At 37.6% G+C, this 16,723-nt stretch overlaps 1 protein-coding gene across 5 annotated transcripts; it reads right to left on the minus strand.

The window, feature by feature from the left end:
- Window positions 1-1,738: 1,738 nt before the first annotated feature.
- On the minus strand, window positions 1,739-15,151 carry NUP43 (nucleoporin 43). Of its 5 annotated transcripts, XM_057738069.1 has the most exons (9): window positions 14,982-15,151; window positions 14,567-14,689; window positions 13,842-13,919; window positions 12,536-12,716; window positions 11,119-11,254; window positions 8,597-8,748; window positions 6,483-6,605; window positions 6,084-6,117; window positions 3,461-3,592 (listed from the first exon to the last, which is right to left on the minus strand). In XM_057738069.1, the coding sequence occupies exons 1-8, from the start codon at window positions 15,099-15,101 to the stop codon at window positions 6,113-6,115; spliced, it is 918 nt and encodes a 305-aa protein (XP_057594052.1). In that variant the 5' UTR covers window positions 15,102-15,151; the 3' UTR covers window positions 3,461-3,592; window positions 6,084-6,112. The 5 variants fall into 5 exon arrangements, 4 of the variants coding, with proteins under 4 accessions (XP_057594050.1, XP_057594048.1, XP_057594051.1 ...); XM_057738067.1 differs by lacking the exon at window positions 6,084-6,117 and having other exon boundaries at window positions 1,739-3,592; window positions 8,639-8,748; XM_057738065.1 differs by lacking the exon at window positions 6,084-6,117 and having other exon boundaries at window positions 1,739-3,592.
- Between the last annotated feature and the right edge of the window lie 1,572 nt (window positions 15,152-16,723).

Consider the following 16,723-nt stretch of genomic DNA (forward strand, 5'->3'; position numbering starts at 1 on the left):
TTAAGCAGGAAGGATGGACCTATAGCAAGAATCAAAACCATCAGCATTAACTCAAGAATAGAGAAGTATGGTTTAGGGAGTATCCGTGTGAAAAATTAAGGGTTTAAGTTAAACTAGTTAGCAATGGAACAAATATCAGAATATTTAAAGTAAGCTGAAACAGCATTACAAAGGAATATTGTACCCAGAACCAGGATGGTAGATTTCTGTCATACTCTCAGCAAGGCAGAAAACACTGGAAAAGTATTCATTTTGGAAATCACACTTTAATGATAGCCTTTATTTTTTAAAGGGAAAACAAAATTGTGAGTACAGTTCAGACTAATTCTGGGCTTGCTATGTATCATATATTGTGTTAAACACTGTTAATACAACACACAGACATAGGCCCTATTCTTGAGCTTGTGGGCCAGTAGAGGGAGACAGGTTGCTTAGCAAACGGCTGTAAGCACAATATAAGCTCTGCACAGTGGGCTTTTGATGCAGAGTACAAATCAGCCCAGACTGTCAAAGGCCAGGGAAAGCTTTCTTGAGGAAATGACACCTAAAAGGAGTCTGGAAAGGTAAGCAGTATTTAGCCAAGAAAGGCAGGAAAGGTGGGGAAAGGAAACTTGCCCCCAAGAAACCATTGAAGGGATTTTAAAAGTTTACCCCAAAGAAGCTACATTATGTAGTTCTGAATATTTGAATATATGATGAAAGGAATTAAAGGCTCTTGAGAAAAGAAGATAAATGGAAGCAAATTCCAGTTCAATATGTGAAAATTCATTTATTTAGTGGAACCTTATAGTAAAGCACCCCAACATAGTGCAAATTCGATAAAATGACTGACGATTGGTTCCATCTCATAGTAGGGTCACATCATTTCATTAACCCACAATAATATGATTCTACCTCTTTTTTTTTTACAGAATTGTTTTGGATTCCACTCACACACTAAAACCCTGCCATAATGCAATATCAATTACAGCTGTCCAAACGAGGAGACTACACTGGGAAATGGGAAACTTTATCATGGTATATTTTCAAGTAGAGGTTGGACGATAATTTGTTGGGAATGCTGTGAAAGTGATGACTAAATTTAGGTTGGAGATGCCCTCCAAGATATCTTTCACCTATGAGATTCTACAGCCCTCAAAAGAAACTCTATTTGATAGTTTCATGAATAAAAGTATTGAGATATTGAGAATTAACAAATTAATAAATTAGCATTTTTATTTATACTACATAAATCTTATGTTTCTTATTAAGTCTGGTAGAACTCATCAACTGATGGAAGTACATTTCAAATGTACTTCCTTCTGCTTATGGTTACAAATACCCTTAAATCAAATCAAAGCTTCAAACTTAAAACTTGTTTCCAGTCCAAGCTAGTATGCTAAGCCTGTATGTCTGGTTCCCTTCCTCTACCAATTATTTACTGTAACCTTCAAGGGAAATTGTATACATTGCTGCTGGAAACTGAGAAGGGTGCTAACAACATACATGAAACCTGCAAACTTTTCAGCAGCAAATACGAGTCAAAGCAGAGGCACAAGTTTGCCATTCACTGTACATGGAAAATGTGCCACCTGGGAGCTAGGGTCTTCCCGGGATGAGAGCAACTTTGGGCCATTCAAGGCAAGGATGTTAGCCTGCTGAGTGGAATGGGAAGATGCATATACTGGGTGAAGAGAGGGACACTGCAGCTTAGGCTGCAGCAGGACATTCATACAAAGGGAAATATAAAGTCAGAGAAAATTCTTAACTATATTTTTATTATTGAATCCATGTGCTGACTGCTAGAGAATGTGCATCCACAAATAACATGTATGACATATTTCATTTTTACAGAAAAATTATATACACTGATGGATAGGAAACAGTATGAAAAGAATTGTCTCTGAGATTATAAGTACTTAAATTTTTCTTTTGACTGTTTCTTCTGTAATGAATGACTTTTGTAATAACAGAACGTTTTAAAAATTAGCCCTAGCAATAAAACTATAAAGATTAAAAATTCAGCAACGTTTTCTTTCCTTCTCTGATTCTTTGGAATTCAAAGTTACTAGTTATCTTAGGTCAATTTTTTTTCCCCTGGGCTGCGCTGTGCAGCACGCAGGATCTTAGTTCCCTGACCAGGGATTGAACCCGTGCCCCCTGCATGGGAGCGTGGAGTCTTAACCACTGGACTGCCAGGGAAGTCTATTCAGTCAAGTATTTTTGAGCCAAATATAAGTAAAACAGCAGATGCATATATGTATTCCATTTTAAAATGTTAACAAAACACCCAAACCCAAAAAACCCTAAGGTAAGGTGGCATAAAAAAAATGAGAACATTTATTGGGACAGAGAAACAAAACTTCATAGTAACTATTGTTGGAATTGTAAAGTAAATAAACATAAACTTCATTTGTGTAATAGTGATCTGCCATTAAGGTCTTAACAGTTCAATAATGCATTTAATCTAACAAACTTTGGAAAGACAATATCATAACATTGTCTTAAAACACTCCGTGTTAGGTCATCATTAACATTAAGGATAAAGATGGCAAAACTCTATACTCCTACTACATCATCATACTAGTCTTATACAAGTTACCCATCAAATTTTAGTTTGGAAGTCGGCTCATTTATCAAGGTCAAATCCTATTTTTTTGCACAATGTCCAATTCAGCAATTTCCAACTACGTTGTAAAAAACTAAATAAAAGCAAAAATCCTTAGAAAAAATTTCTTTTTTCTTTTCAAGAGAAATAAAGTTGGGTCTAAAGACTTAAGAGTTCTGTTCAAACCCATTCTAATAAAAGAACCTGTCAAAACATTTTCACCTTTAAAAAAAATTTGAACACTACAAAAAATTTGTTATTTTTGCTCTAAATTTTTTCTGAAAAAAGTTTACAAAAATTATTAAGGAAATAAAATGTGGAAGAATTGAAAAAAATATTCAAACTTGCAGTAAAAAGAATAAATACTAGCACTGGCTAATACCACCAGGCAAGGGTATACCCCACATACTGCTGATAAAAAGGATAGGAACCTGAGGGTGGTTTGACATTATTAAGCCCTACAACATCAAAAATGGAGTTGATGTTGTCCAGAGCTGTCCAGAATTGTGAACGCAGCGCATTTATCAGCACAAGGATCCCTCTGATGTTCTTCCACACATTCCAATTCTTTTGCCATCAGTCATTAATCAGACTCTAGCAACTAACTACTAGCGGAATATTCAACGAACAAAAGCCAAAACTGGGCATCAACATTAACGACAGTTTACGGATGCTTCCCTTGCAAATTTCAAATTTTCCAATAATAAAAATTTGCATAGAGGTTGGAATCTGAAAGGCTATAACTGTATGTTTTACCTGAAATGTCTTAGTATCTTCATGAAAAAAGTTGTCTAGTAACATAAATTGCTTCTGCATCGGTTCCACAAACAAGACAAGGACCTAAAACATCCAAACTGTTCACAGACAAAGTCCTGTTGGGAAGCAAGCTTGTGATTTCAATACGGTCTTTGGCAGGATCAGTGCTGAGCCAGGAGCTTATAAGAGATTGGTGAACATTAGCTTGGTTGCTAATGCTATGAGACAAAAAAGTACTATTTCTTCCTCCTGGGAAAAAAAAGAAAAGGGGAAAACATCTTTCAAGGCTAATTTTATACAAGTAAACATCTGAAATTCTAATATTTAAAAAAAGGTGATGATATAAATTTGTTTTAATTCTCAAGAGATAATTCTATTATAACACATCACCATTTTTGACCAAAGGCTTAGTCAGTGATATTAAATACTCAAATTTCCATGGGATAACATGGCTATCAAAGTTGAAATCTTCAGCAAAGCACAAGAATCATTTTGACCCTGTCTGTTTATTCTTTAATGGAAAGTCTCAGAAATGTAGCAAAATGCCTGGAAGACAGGTAGAACAAGTGTAGATAATACATAGAAATCTACATTCTTAGGTAATCAAAAAATGAAGCGATCATGAGAAAATTTCTGGATGTACTTCTAGATGAATATTTCTAAAAATATAATCAACTGGCTTTAGATCTCCTTTTATTCTTTGCCTTTATTTTAGGTAAATGTTCTTAAAAGTAAAATTTTAGAACACTACCAGATTATAGCTCTGCATTTAATACAGGATTAAGTGGGGCAGAAGCATTATATTTCAGTTTTAGCCTTTATTTGAAATTTTCTTTCCTTTCAACTTTCTGCCAGATCAAATAAAGACAGATTTCATTTACTCAATAAATGGCTGAGTACCTACTATATGCCAGGCTCTGTGCTAAGTGCTGGGAACACAAAGCAAAGTCCCTCATATCTTGAAGCTTAAAGATTAGTGAGTTTAAATCTTGCTGATTCTTAAAGCCCAGCTCCACTTCCTTCTCTGAGAAGCCTTTGAAGATGACTCTAGTTCATGCTTCTCTTTTCCTTCCTGGAAACCTCAGCACTTACATGCACCACTAATAATTTACTACCTTGTAACATTTCTTCATGATTTAACTTCCCATGCCCCTTTCTCCATAACTAAATTAAGTATTTCTTAAGAGCAGGCTGTATAGATTATATATTTTTTTTACCTTTTCAGTGTCTAATACTGTTCCTTGCAATACTAGGCAGAGAGTATAGTAATGGCTATTTCTGGTCTAACCAAGGTTCTTCAAACAGTAAAATCCCAGATGCAAGATAGTGGGGGTAGGGGAAGAAGAAATAAAAACCAAGTGCCTAGCTAATCATTATTTATTAGAAACTAATACAATTCTTAGTTTCTCCATACATGAAGTTATTAGCATAGACATGCTACATGCTCTACACATGCCAAACTCCTGCAGAATTTTTCTGGAGAAGTTTTAGATTTCTTCTTCTTAGTTTTTGTTTACCTTTAACTGCTCCTATTTTATATTACTCTTGAATACTATGAAAATTAACATTAGAACCACTGTGCTAAGTCTTCTCCCTGGTCTCCCTGCTTCTGCTTTTTCCATTCCTCTCCCCATAGTCTATTTTCCATACAGTTGCCAAAGTGATTCTTTGGCAGATCACACCACTCCCCTGCTTGAAATTCTCCAGTGGCTTTCTGTCACATTTAAAATAAAATCCAAAGTCCTCATCCCAGTCTGCAACATCCTGCTCCTCAGCTCCCTCTGTCTCCTCCCACTCACCCACCTGCCTGTTGAACTGCAGCCACACTGGCCTCCTTGCTGGTCTCTGTCTCAGGCCCCTGGAATTTGCTGTTTCCTCTACCTAGAATGCTTTCCTGTGACTGGTACCTTCACTTCTTCAGGTGTCTGCTCAAATGTTCTCTCTGCCAAGCTGCCCCTTGCCCACTAATTCTTTATCCTCCTACTCTCTTCACTTTTCTTCACAGTCATCAAGGTACTTGGTCCAGTTCTCTTCCTTTTTGCTGTCTCCTTTCCTACTTCGCTATGCTCTACTATGTACTGCAGGGACCAACTCCTTTTTCCAGGCTCCCTTGCCATCTGCCTTCGAGGCAGAGCCTGCCCATGGGAGGTACTACTGTGGGTGACTGGAAGGCAGACAGGGTGTGGGGGGTGGGACGGGGGTGGGAAAAAGCTCCAGGTTTCTGGCAACGACAACACAGGCAGTAATTCCAGCCCTGGCTGAGGTGGCACCTTTTCTGCTGATCCAGAACCACCTTTGACAGCACTTCCAACAGTGCAGCAGAGGTATTAACAACTGTTGATTTCTGGGCATTCCTCTTTTTTGCTATGTGCTCTTCCAGCCTCCCTCCCTTTTGTTCTTCTAGCCCTTCTAACACATGTGAAACCAATTCCTTCTATATCTAGGGTAGTTTCTGTTTTTGTGATTGGACTTTTACTGAAACATTATCTATTTATTTACTGTCTGCTGGAATATTTGCTCTATGTGCCTCGAGGCTTTTCTGCTCACTGTCATGGGCTCTAACACCTAGAAGAGTGCCTAGCATGTGGCAGGCATTTGATAAACATTTGCTGAATGAATGAACAAATAAACTTTGGAACCACAGACAAACTCAAAAACAGGAAGCTTAGAAAATGCCAAAAACAAGACCAAAAATATCTCTTGATTTTAACTGTATAGTTTCTGGCTGACCTTTACTTACCTCTGTCTTTAATCAGGAGACAGGGCCTTTTAGTCTGAGGAGAAACCAGTACCTTAATACATAAAAAGATCAACTTTTGTCTTGCCATACACCCTTGACAATGTAATATAAGAGAGCTATCAATGCCTATCCTATGGCATGAGGGCCCGCAACAATGTACTCACAAACAAGACCCCTGGCTGTCTGAAGTTAGCCAGCTAACAGCATTTCTAGTTGTCAGCAGTCTAGCAGTCAGTAGCTGACAATCAGGTTTCGAGCCCTGTGATACGAGAATTTACCCTGAGGCCAGAGAATGGAAACATTTTGTCATTCTTCAATGTTAAAAATATGAGAATTTCTAATCTGGTATTTAAAAATATAATAAAATTACACACAAGAATCTTCTTTAAAACCTTTTACCTTGGTGAAAGAGCGATGATTTCTCAGGTACGTCTGTGGAGGCATCCCAATGCCAAAGAGATCCATCTTCAGAACAAGTAAATAGATGATCTGGGTTGGATGGGTGAAAGTGAACTTCCCACACTAAAAGATAAGAACCAAGAAGCTTATTCTGGTGTAGATTAGCTGAACAAACATCAAAACCCTGTTTCCAGGCATCATCTTCCATTAACCTCTATCACACATCTTCAAACTCCAAGCCTGTGATAAAAATCAAAGGCTTCAGGATCAAAGAAAAAGACATAATATGGCTAAAACATGTAGAAAGGGTAAAGAAGTCAAGTAAATCTACTTGTGTATTGGGCCAGCAAATGAATGAAAATAAATGCTAGTCATTTGACCTATTACATTTTTTGCGGGGGAAAAGTATGACAATGGGATAATTCTGAAAAGATTTTTTGAAAATTGTTAAGTTCTCTTATTTTCAATTCCTGTGTCATTAATATATGAAGGTTATATTATTGGAAAGAGAGAGTAGACCATAAAAGTAGTATACAAATGAATTTCTAAGAGGCAGAGTCCAATTTTGGCTCATGCCAAAATTCTCCTGGCCTGTATCACAGAAACAGCAACTAGTTCCCAGCAAACCAAAACCTGGACATGCTCCAAAAATCTGGATCTGGTTTCAGATGAAGGACTTTTAAGAAGACAGCTTGGGACTGGGGCTCCTCAAGCTCCAAACTTTAAGGGAACTTTGTGTGCCAGTAGACATCTGGGAGCCAAGGACTGGCCAGGACTCCATGGGAAGACATCTGCAGCACGAAGGTAAAACAGTAGTCTGTGAACAAGGGTTTTGTGATTCTGGGTTAGGTAACCTTAGAGAGGCAGCATAGAAAGTGCCCAGAGTGCAGCATAAAAAGTGCAAGGCACATGTTTGCAAGCTGGCATTTTCATTCTGACAGTTACCACAATTAAACACATCGCAAAACAAAAAGGTCACCTTCCTCTGGAAAGGAATGTGTTCTGGGTGAGTCCTTGTGTAAAGTACATTCATACTGTTTCATTAACAAAGTAAAACAAAACAGCCTACAGAGCCATTAGAAGACTGCCCAAATCTAGATTCTTATGTGTTTATCTACTTTAAAATTAGAAAACAAACCTCTATAAAACACCTTATTTCTAGCCAAGAGTCAAGAGATTCAAAATACACTAAAAAGTCACTACAATTGTGTGTTTTGCTGGACAATACAGGCTGGCATTTAAAAATGGGCTGGTGAGAAGAGTTGTGAAAGTTTATAATTCTAACTACCACGAGGTTATTTTAGCAACAACAGACTCTGAGGGCACACTTTATTCCTTTTTATTCTTTTTTTCCTGGACATAGCCATACCAGGAAGAGGGAAAAAGTTTCTATTTGCTTCTTAAATATAATCTTAAAAATCATTTCTCTTTCCAAAGTATTAATAATGTGAAACAAAACTTAGAAGTTGCAATACTGGTATAATGTTTGCTCTTTTATACTTTTATTCAAGCCAACTTCTCTTAAGTCAGAATTTAAAACTATAATCTACCCTGACATGTGGTGATAAAATGAAAAAATTTTGTTCAGCCAAAAAACCTCCACCAAAATCAAAAGACATACATAAAAAGAGGCAAGAGCCTATATCTTTTGTTCTTGTTAAAAGAGAAAAAAAAAGGTACAATAATAAATTGAATACCCAGATTAGCAGATATAAAAAATAGCAGCCTGCATTTGCATGGGAAAAGTACATTCTCACATACTGGGTGTGGCAATATAAACTGGTATTATTTTTACATAGAACGATTTGACAACATGAATCACAGCTTTAAAATCATGCAAACTTTCTGACTCATCAATTCAATTTCTAAAAAATTATCCTAAGAAAATAGGCACATAAAAATGAATGTATGGGAACAATCACTACGGTTTTGTGTATAACAATCAAACGTGTTAAAGAACGTAAATGCCAAATAAAAAGGGATTCGTTATTTACTATAAATTTATACAATTCAGTCAAAGACTGGAACAATCCATATGTCTCATTATGGAAAGCTGCTTACAATACATCATATAGCTCACCCACCAAAAACTTATGTATCACCACAACACTCACTTTCAGCTTCATGAGCCTTGAGCAGAGACACGGGCATTGTACCTTGTCTAACATCCCAAATACTCAACATTCCATCCTGGCCACCGGTGGCCACAACGTGCTGCTGGTTGGGATGTCTATCAACGCAGTGGAGTGGCACTCGGTCACCAGTCCTTTAATGGGAGATACAGTGACTTCAAACAGTTGTAAAGTATAATTTAGCTTTGAATAACCCATGAAACATGTTTCATTCCAGTAACTAAATGATAATTCTGTGGCTGGAGCTACTGGCTAAACTTAAATCATGTCTAAAAAACTGACTGCATTAACTTTATCTCTAAATATTAGAATTTTGAGGGGGAATTAAAGGCCAGAGTTATTCATTCTCTCTTTACTTTGGACACATAGGAGCAAGATAATTTGATGGTAAGATAAGCAAAACATTTCCATTTCTTGGCTTTTTAAAAACATTATCTATCAACTAAACAGCATATTCCTTATTTGTATTCTACCTTATTTAATGCTTCGTTTATACAATTTTTTTTTCAGCTTGACACACTATTTTCTAATTGGAAAAGAGAAGGTTGCACACATAGGGGATTTCTGCTCAGAAAAAATATCTTGGATTGTATTTTTCTCCCAATAACATCTAGCGTATTATACCTACTATTAATAGAATCATTTGATGAGCAAAAATAAGTTCCTCATTGAATAATATAAACTTCAAAGAGATAATATAAACTTTTGAGTCAATACAACAAATATTTACTAAATGCAGCACGGTACTATTAAGACCATCAAATTATACAGCTGACCCCTGAAGAACACGGGTCCGCTTACATATGCATACTTTTCAACAGTAAATATACACTGCTACATGATCCAAGATTGGCTGAAGCTGGGGATGTGGAGGTATACGGAGGGCTGGCTATAAGTTATATGTGGATTTTCAAGTGTATGGAGGGTCAGTGACTCTAACTCCCTACACTGTTCAAGGGTCAACCGTATTTGCTTTATCAAATTTAATCAGAGATCATTCTCTTAACATGCAATTAAAATACAATATGGTTTAAAGTCAGTTGCTATTCAAAAACAGAAATACAGATCAATGGAACAGGACAGAAAGCCCAAAGATAAACCCACACACCTATGGTCAACTAATCTATGACAAAGGAGGCAAGGATATACAATGGAGAAAAGACAGTCTCTTCAATAAGTGGTGCTGGGAAAACTGGACAGCTACACGGAAAAGAATGAAATTAGAACACTCCCTAACACCATACACAAAAATTAACTCAAAATGGATTAAAGACCTAAATGTAAGGCTGGACACTATAAAACTCTTAGAGGAAAATATAGCAAGAACACTCTTTGATATAAATCACAGCAAGATCTTTTTTGGCCCACCTCCTAGAGTAATGGAAATAAAAACAAAAATAAACAAGTGGGACCTAGTGAAACTTAAAAGCTTTTGCACAGCAAAGGAAACTTTTATAAACAAGACGAAAAGACAATCCTCAGAATGGGAGATAATACTTGCAAACGAATCAACAGACAAAGGATTAATCTCCAAAATATATAATAAACAGTTCATGCAGCTCAACATCAGAAAAACAAACAACCCAATCAAAAAATCGGCAGAAGACCTAAATAGGCATTTCTCCAAAGAAGACATACGGATGGCCAAGAAGCACATGAAAAACTTCTCAACATCACTAATTATTAGAGAAATGCAAATCAAAACTACGAGGTATCACCTCACACTGGTTAGAATGGGCATCATCAGAAAATCTACAAACAGTAAATGCTGGAGAGGGTATAGAGAAAAGGGAACCCTCTTGCCCTGTTGGTGGGAACGTAAATTGATACAGCCACTATGGAGAACAGTATGGAGTTTCCTTAAAAAACTAAAAATAGAATTACCATATGACCCAGCAATCCCACTACTGGGCATATACCCAGAGAAAACCATAATTCAAAAAGACACATGCACCCCAATGTTCATTGTAGCAGTATTTACAATAGCCAGGTCATGGAAGCAACCTAAATGTCTATCAACAGATGAATGGATAAAGAAGACGTGGTACATATAAACAATGGAATATAACTCGGCCATAAAAAGGAATGAAATTGGGTCATTTGTAGAGACATGGATACACCTAGAGACTGTCACACAGAGTGAAGAAAATCAGAAAGAGAAAAACAAATATAGTATATTAATGCATATATGTGAAATCTAGAAAAATGGTACAGATCAACCAGTTTGCAAGGCAGAAATAGAGACCCAGATGTAGAGAACAAACATATGGACACCAAAGGAGGGGAAGGTGGGAAGGGGCGGGGGGTTGGGGTGGGATGAATTGGGAGATTGGGATTGCCATATATACATAACTAATAAAAATATCAAACTGTACATTTTAAATACATGCAGTTTATTGTATTTCAATTATATCTCAATAAAATTCTTAAAAAAAAAAAGTCAGTTGCTATAAATAGCTGAACAAATTTTCTTTACACTACCAAAATTACAAGTCAAAACTTACAGTGATAATATCTGAGAGGGCTCATTTCCTTGCTGTCTAAAATCCCATATTTTTAACTGTCCAATTGAATTTACTGTAAGAATCTCAGGAGTTCGAAGGAAGGTTACAGCATGGAGTGTACTGCTATCTGCATTGTCTACAAATGAACAAAACAGCATTGTGTGTTAACAGGTCCCCCTTTTCCATGAAAATCTTAAATTGCATTCCCTCTGTTGATTGAAATATTACAAGTGAAATTTTAAATGTCACAGTTTAATTCCTACAGAAAAATGCAGTAATATATATGTTAACATGGACTCTCCTTTGATAGAAAAATTATATCACTCATAGGACTCCTGACCTGTTTTCCAAATAGAGGGCTAAGTTTTCACATATTTCTCTATATCCACCTAAGATTGTTACCCTCCATTTCTGAGATAGCTGTTCAAGTTCCTTTACATCCAATTTTATTTCCCACTATTGCTTAACCCAGAACCTCCATTCTATTGGGCCAAACACCACTGCTTCCTACAGAGCTTATTCTGATCCTGTATTATTCCACTGACTCATCTCAAAGCTATTCATCTTCATCCTCATCAGCTCTCTCCTCCTCCATGAAGTCTCTCCTGATTGCTTTAACAGTCCTTTTCTTTTTCCTAGTGTGTTTAAACTTATGTCACTTAATTTAGCATATTTTGTTTTGTGACCATCCTCCAAACTGCCACCAGGCAATGGTCCTTAAAAGCTAAACAAATGGTGTTTCTCAGAACTAAAAATCATAACACAAAAAATTGATTCATGGGCTCAATCCACAGAGGTTCTGATTTAGGAGGTCTAGGGTGATAGGCTGTTAAAAATCTCCTCAGGCAAGTCTGTGCAAAGTATGGTTGAGAATCACTACACTAGAATAATCGTTCTAAAGTATGACAGGGGGTACACCACCCCTTTGCTCAAAAATTTTCAATGGCTCCTTAGTTGCTCACATAACTAAATGTAACCTCTACAGCTGTGCATTAGAGTCTTCACAACCTGACTGCAATTTACCTTTCTTGTTTCATCTCTCACTTCTCCCATACAAATATCTAAAATCAGATCAAACTACACTTTCTGTCCTTCTCTGAATGGCCTTACCCTGCCTCCACACCATTCCCTTCATCTGGTGTGCCGCCTTTTAGAATTATTTACGTCTAGAACCTAGAGTAAATGAATTGCCACCTGCCCCTGAATTCTTTATCTGATAATCTCCTCTGGCCCTCCTCCCCCCAAATTTCATTTTCTAGTCACTCCTTTATATAGGCCTTATCAACATACTGTCTTGACAAAGGGATCCTACTTTGTATATTTTTAAATCCGTCTAACACCTAGCATTGTGTTTACTTAGAACATGGTAGGTGCTCAACTACTATGTGACAGACCAAGGAAATAGGATTTTTCTTACCTATAGTTCTTACAGCTTCCTTGTGATCAGCTCTGAAGAGATTTATTCGACCATCTTCTCCAACTGTGACAATTTCTGGGTTGCTGCACACAACACCTGTGCATGGTGCACTGCTACAAGAAGGACTGCCTGGACCTGTGTGGTAGTGAGCTGCTGTCCACTGCTGGCTGACTGACAGAGTCTACATGTCAAAAACGAGGCTATGAGTAATCAAAGCAAAGCTCCAAAAAACTTGCGCTTTCCCCAACTAAAATTGTGTCTCAAGCCTTTCTAGAAAAATAACTCTTTTCCCTTTGTATTTCCAAGTGTTAAGGTCTAAAAACTACTTCCATTAAAGCTCTATATACACCAGATTAGATTCAAAAGAAACATTGTTTAATAACATCCCAAATTTAAGAAACAGTTTTTAGGTATCAGGTAATTATGTGTTCAAAGGCAACTCTAAATTCTTAAGGGGATTGGCCAATATCTAAGAGATAAATCTGGCAGGATGAATTGGGAGATTGGGATTGACATATACACATTATTAATAAGAAAAAAATATGAAATTGTACACTTTAAATATATGCAGTTTACTGTAGGTCAATTATATCTCAATAAAAGTTCTTTAAAAAAAAGAGAGAGAGAGATAAATCTCTGTAGAGCTTTCCAAATGATTCCATTAAGAAAAATATTTAACTAGACCTGGGTCTTATATTTACTAGGCATGCCTATTAATAAGATGACCCTTATTAATCCTCAAATCTAAAGAAGCATTCTCTTCAAGCAACTTAAAACTGTTACTTCAAGGGGGGGCTATTTTAAGGGACTGCCCTTACCACTGTGCTCTGAAGGTCAGCACTCTTAGGCTTTGGCACACAAGAAAGGCAATGAAAAAAATGTCAAGCCTTCATATAGCATATCCTCTCTTCTAACTAAAACCTAGGTTCTATCTACAGAAGCAAAGTTGCTGTTCCTGTTCTCTCTCATGATGCCTGAGCTAGAAAGTGCTCAGTCTTTCTTCAAAAGACCAGAATAGCATCTTAAAAGAGAATTATAGGAAAATTACTTGCCGGAATAAGCAACTGTTAGATTACTTGTTAGATCTAATCTAAGAGAATTTAAAAGATACCCAATTTCAATGAAGGTTCACACAAACATCACTCTAGAATTAATCTGCTAAAAGATGGGCAACACAATATTTTTCTCCTCCATGTTTTGAGACTATAAAACTTTATTATTTGTGTCATTATGAAGTACAGCCTTCTTTAAACCTTCCTAAAAACAATTAAAATGCAAATTGAGTTTTCAAACAAAAGTGATTTACCTGGTTATTTGGATGGTGAAGGAAAACTGTTACACATCCTGTTGATGAAGCAGCTACAATTCTTTCCTGGTCAAAAAACTAAATAGGAAATTCCTGCTTGTTATAGATTCATAAATGTTAGCAGGGAGGAAGCCCACCTATTTAACTCAATTAGTAGGATAACAATTTTAAAATACAAAGAGCCTATAAATGCTAAGCAAATAAAATGTGAGAGTCAAAATTCCATTCCTACCACTTACTACCAGCTTTGAGACCTTGGCCAAGTGAAGTTCTCTAAGCCTTGGTAAACTTGCAAAACAGAAAACCAATCCTTGCTTAGGCTGTTATGAGAATTCAAAAAGCAAAAACACGTAAAGTGCCTTGCACAGTATCTGTCACATAGTACATGCTCCAAAGATCTTAGTCTCAGTTTTCTCTTTATTAAGACAGAGATAATAATACTTGATTCACAAGCATGCGATGAGAATGAAATTAACTTACATAAACAGTGGCTTGGCACATAGTAGATGGTGGATTAAACAAACAAACAAGCTAGGATTAATTCCACATCCTCCTCCCCATTCCTGATTCTGCCAGTAAGCAGCTATGACAAATCATAACCTATAAAGAACTTAGTTTCCTGTAAAGCCGGGGTGAGACTAGACAAACTTTAAGGTCCTCTACATCTCTAAATGTATTACTCTCAGTTTTTTATGAGCTAGCTTTTGGATATCACACAGACTTACTTGTAAATCCATTACATCACCGTGGTGTCTGATATCACACAATAACTGATGGTCTCCTTCAAATCCTCCATCAGAGTCCAAGTTTCCAAAATCTCCAATAGACCACAGTGAAACATAATTTTCCTGTAAAGCATAAAGTTTTATCTTGAGATAAAATATACGAAATTAAAAATCTGCATTGCCTTGGAACAACCTTGCTTCTCAGGCAAATGGAATGATAATCGTTAAAAAACACAACGAGATACGAGGCCATCGATGGCTCTGAGATAAAAGGCAACCGACCCTGAGACGTGCATTCGGGGGACAGAGAAGGGCGAGGGGAGCCAGAAGGCGAGAGTTCGCGCGCAGGCGGCCGGGGGCGCAGTTCTAGGAGGGAAGGCGCTGGCTGGGGCTCCCTGGCCGGGAGCGGGGGTACCTCATTGTCCCAAGAGCCCGTGGCGAAAGTCTCCGCGGTCTGCAGGCTCCCCGGAGGTAGCGGTCGCCAGCGGGTCTTGCTGATTTTCTGTGACACAAACTTGGCATAAATTTCTTCCATGCCGAAAGCAACCAGGACAGGGACAGCAAGAAGCACAGCGCGCGCCACGCAGTCCCGCCCCTTCCCGCTGAGCCCTGATTGGACCGGGCCTTACGAGGGACGGTGGCTGCAGGGAGGCAATGCTCTTCCGTCGGTAATGCGGGAACGAACGACCTGCCCCCAAGTGGGAGGAAGTTGGCATGCCCGGCCCCACCCAGGCGGCTCTGAACCCAGGCAAGAGTGTGCCGGTCCTCGTGCTGTAGATCCTGCCCCTAATCTGTAATATCGGTATGGGAACACCGAGACAACACATTTGTGCAACAACTTGGCAATGTAAGACAAATTTAAGAACAAAAACAAAACAAAATCAATGCAACAGAAACGACCTAATAGCCACACCTTAGCATTGTCTTGCATTTCACCGCGCATAGAAAAGATTCAAAATCCTTAAATTCTCCTGGAAGTACGTCCATCAACGTACCAATTTGTTAATCAAAACCTCTCTCTCCCCGTCCCCCAAACAAATCCTTTTCTTCAACGTTGTTAATACACACTGTCAGAAACTGGAATTGCAATTCTGAAGACCCCAGTTCTAATTTTGACTCTCATTGCCTGTGTGACCATCCTCAATTCATTTACGTATATAGTTAAGAATGATTTTGAGTTGTAACGTCAACAGCTCAGGAATCAAGAGCTTTAGGTTCCTTTTGTGGTTTTCATTAGACGTATAATACACCCTCCCCCCTTTTAAAAAAATTCCTGTCTCTCAGAATCCTGCCCATCCTTCAGGGCCAGTTCTTTCTTCTAGCTTTTCCTATTGCTCCAGCCCACGATGATTGGAATAAACATGTCTCAATACCTAGACCACTATATAGCACGTATTTTTTGCCCTCTGCTGCTAGTTTTCTTTTGATGCAAATCTCCCAAATTAGAACGTAAATCTTATTACACACGAGAGGTATGACTTATTCATCTTTAAAAAAAACAAAACTCCTTTATACTATATTCTTAACTGTGTTGGTTGTTTCTTTAAAAGGAGCCATGATTTTGTTTCTATCTGATATTGGCAGTCCTATTTTCTAGCCACAGCCTATGGAAGCACCTCATGGAAATGCAATCCATCTAGGTCAGCTTTACAGAAGAGTTATCAGGTTCTTATTGACAATTGACTGGTGTTTTGTTTTGTTTTTAACTGGAAGACTATTAGGGAATTGCAGGGAGATGAAATAGAAAATTATGAGTCCCAAACTAACAATTTTATTCCCAATATTGAAGTAAAGAATACTGTTTCGTTTATTATCACAGAACACAAGGAAATAGTTAATATATAAGTATATTTAGGATTGGAAGTAGACTAGATATCACATTTGCCAAAGTCTGGTTAGAACTCGAATATGAAATTGTTGCTGACTCAGTAGCATCGATGTCTTGACATAGCTTTGTTTCCTTCCTTAAAAGTTTATTGGACGAAATGATGACTGGATTCTTTCAGTCTCAGTTCTGTTAGGAGTCAGCGAGTTGGATGCTACAGGCAATGTTCCTTGTCAGCTTCTCACTCAATGTCTTGCATAGCTGATAGCAAGAAACCGGGTGTCCATTCAAACGGTGGAACCTGTGAGGCTTAAATAGCTGAAAACGCACAC

This window comes from Hippopotamus amphibius, chromosome 6, assembly GCF_030028045.1.
Source record: "Hippopotamus amphibius kiboko isolate mHipAmp2 chromosome 6, mHipAmp2.hap2, whole genome shotgun sequence".
Taxonomy (NCBI): domain Eukaryota; kingdom Metazoa; phylum Chordata; class Mammalia; order Artiodactyla; family Hippopotamidae; genus Hippopotamus; species Hippopotamus amphibius.

What these genes read in the sequence shown, in the direction of transcription:
- NUP43 (XM_057738065.1), bottom strand. Translation starts at nt 15,101, where the DNA reads ATGGAAGAAATTTATGCCAAGTTTGTGTCACAGAAAATCAGCAAGACC. An exon ending in CGGGCTCTTGGGACAATGAG is followed by an intron (nt 14,690 to 14,981) that starts GTACCCCCGCTC and finishes TATGCTTTACAG; the next exon opens with GAAAATTATGTTTCACTGTG. An exon ending in TTCACCATCCAAATAACCAG is followed by an intron (nt 12,717 to 13,841) that starts GTAAATCACTTT and finishes TTTGACATGTAG; the next exon opens with ACTCTGTCAGTCAGCCAGCA.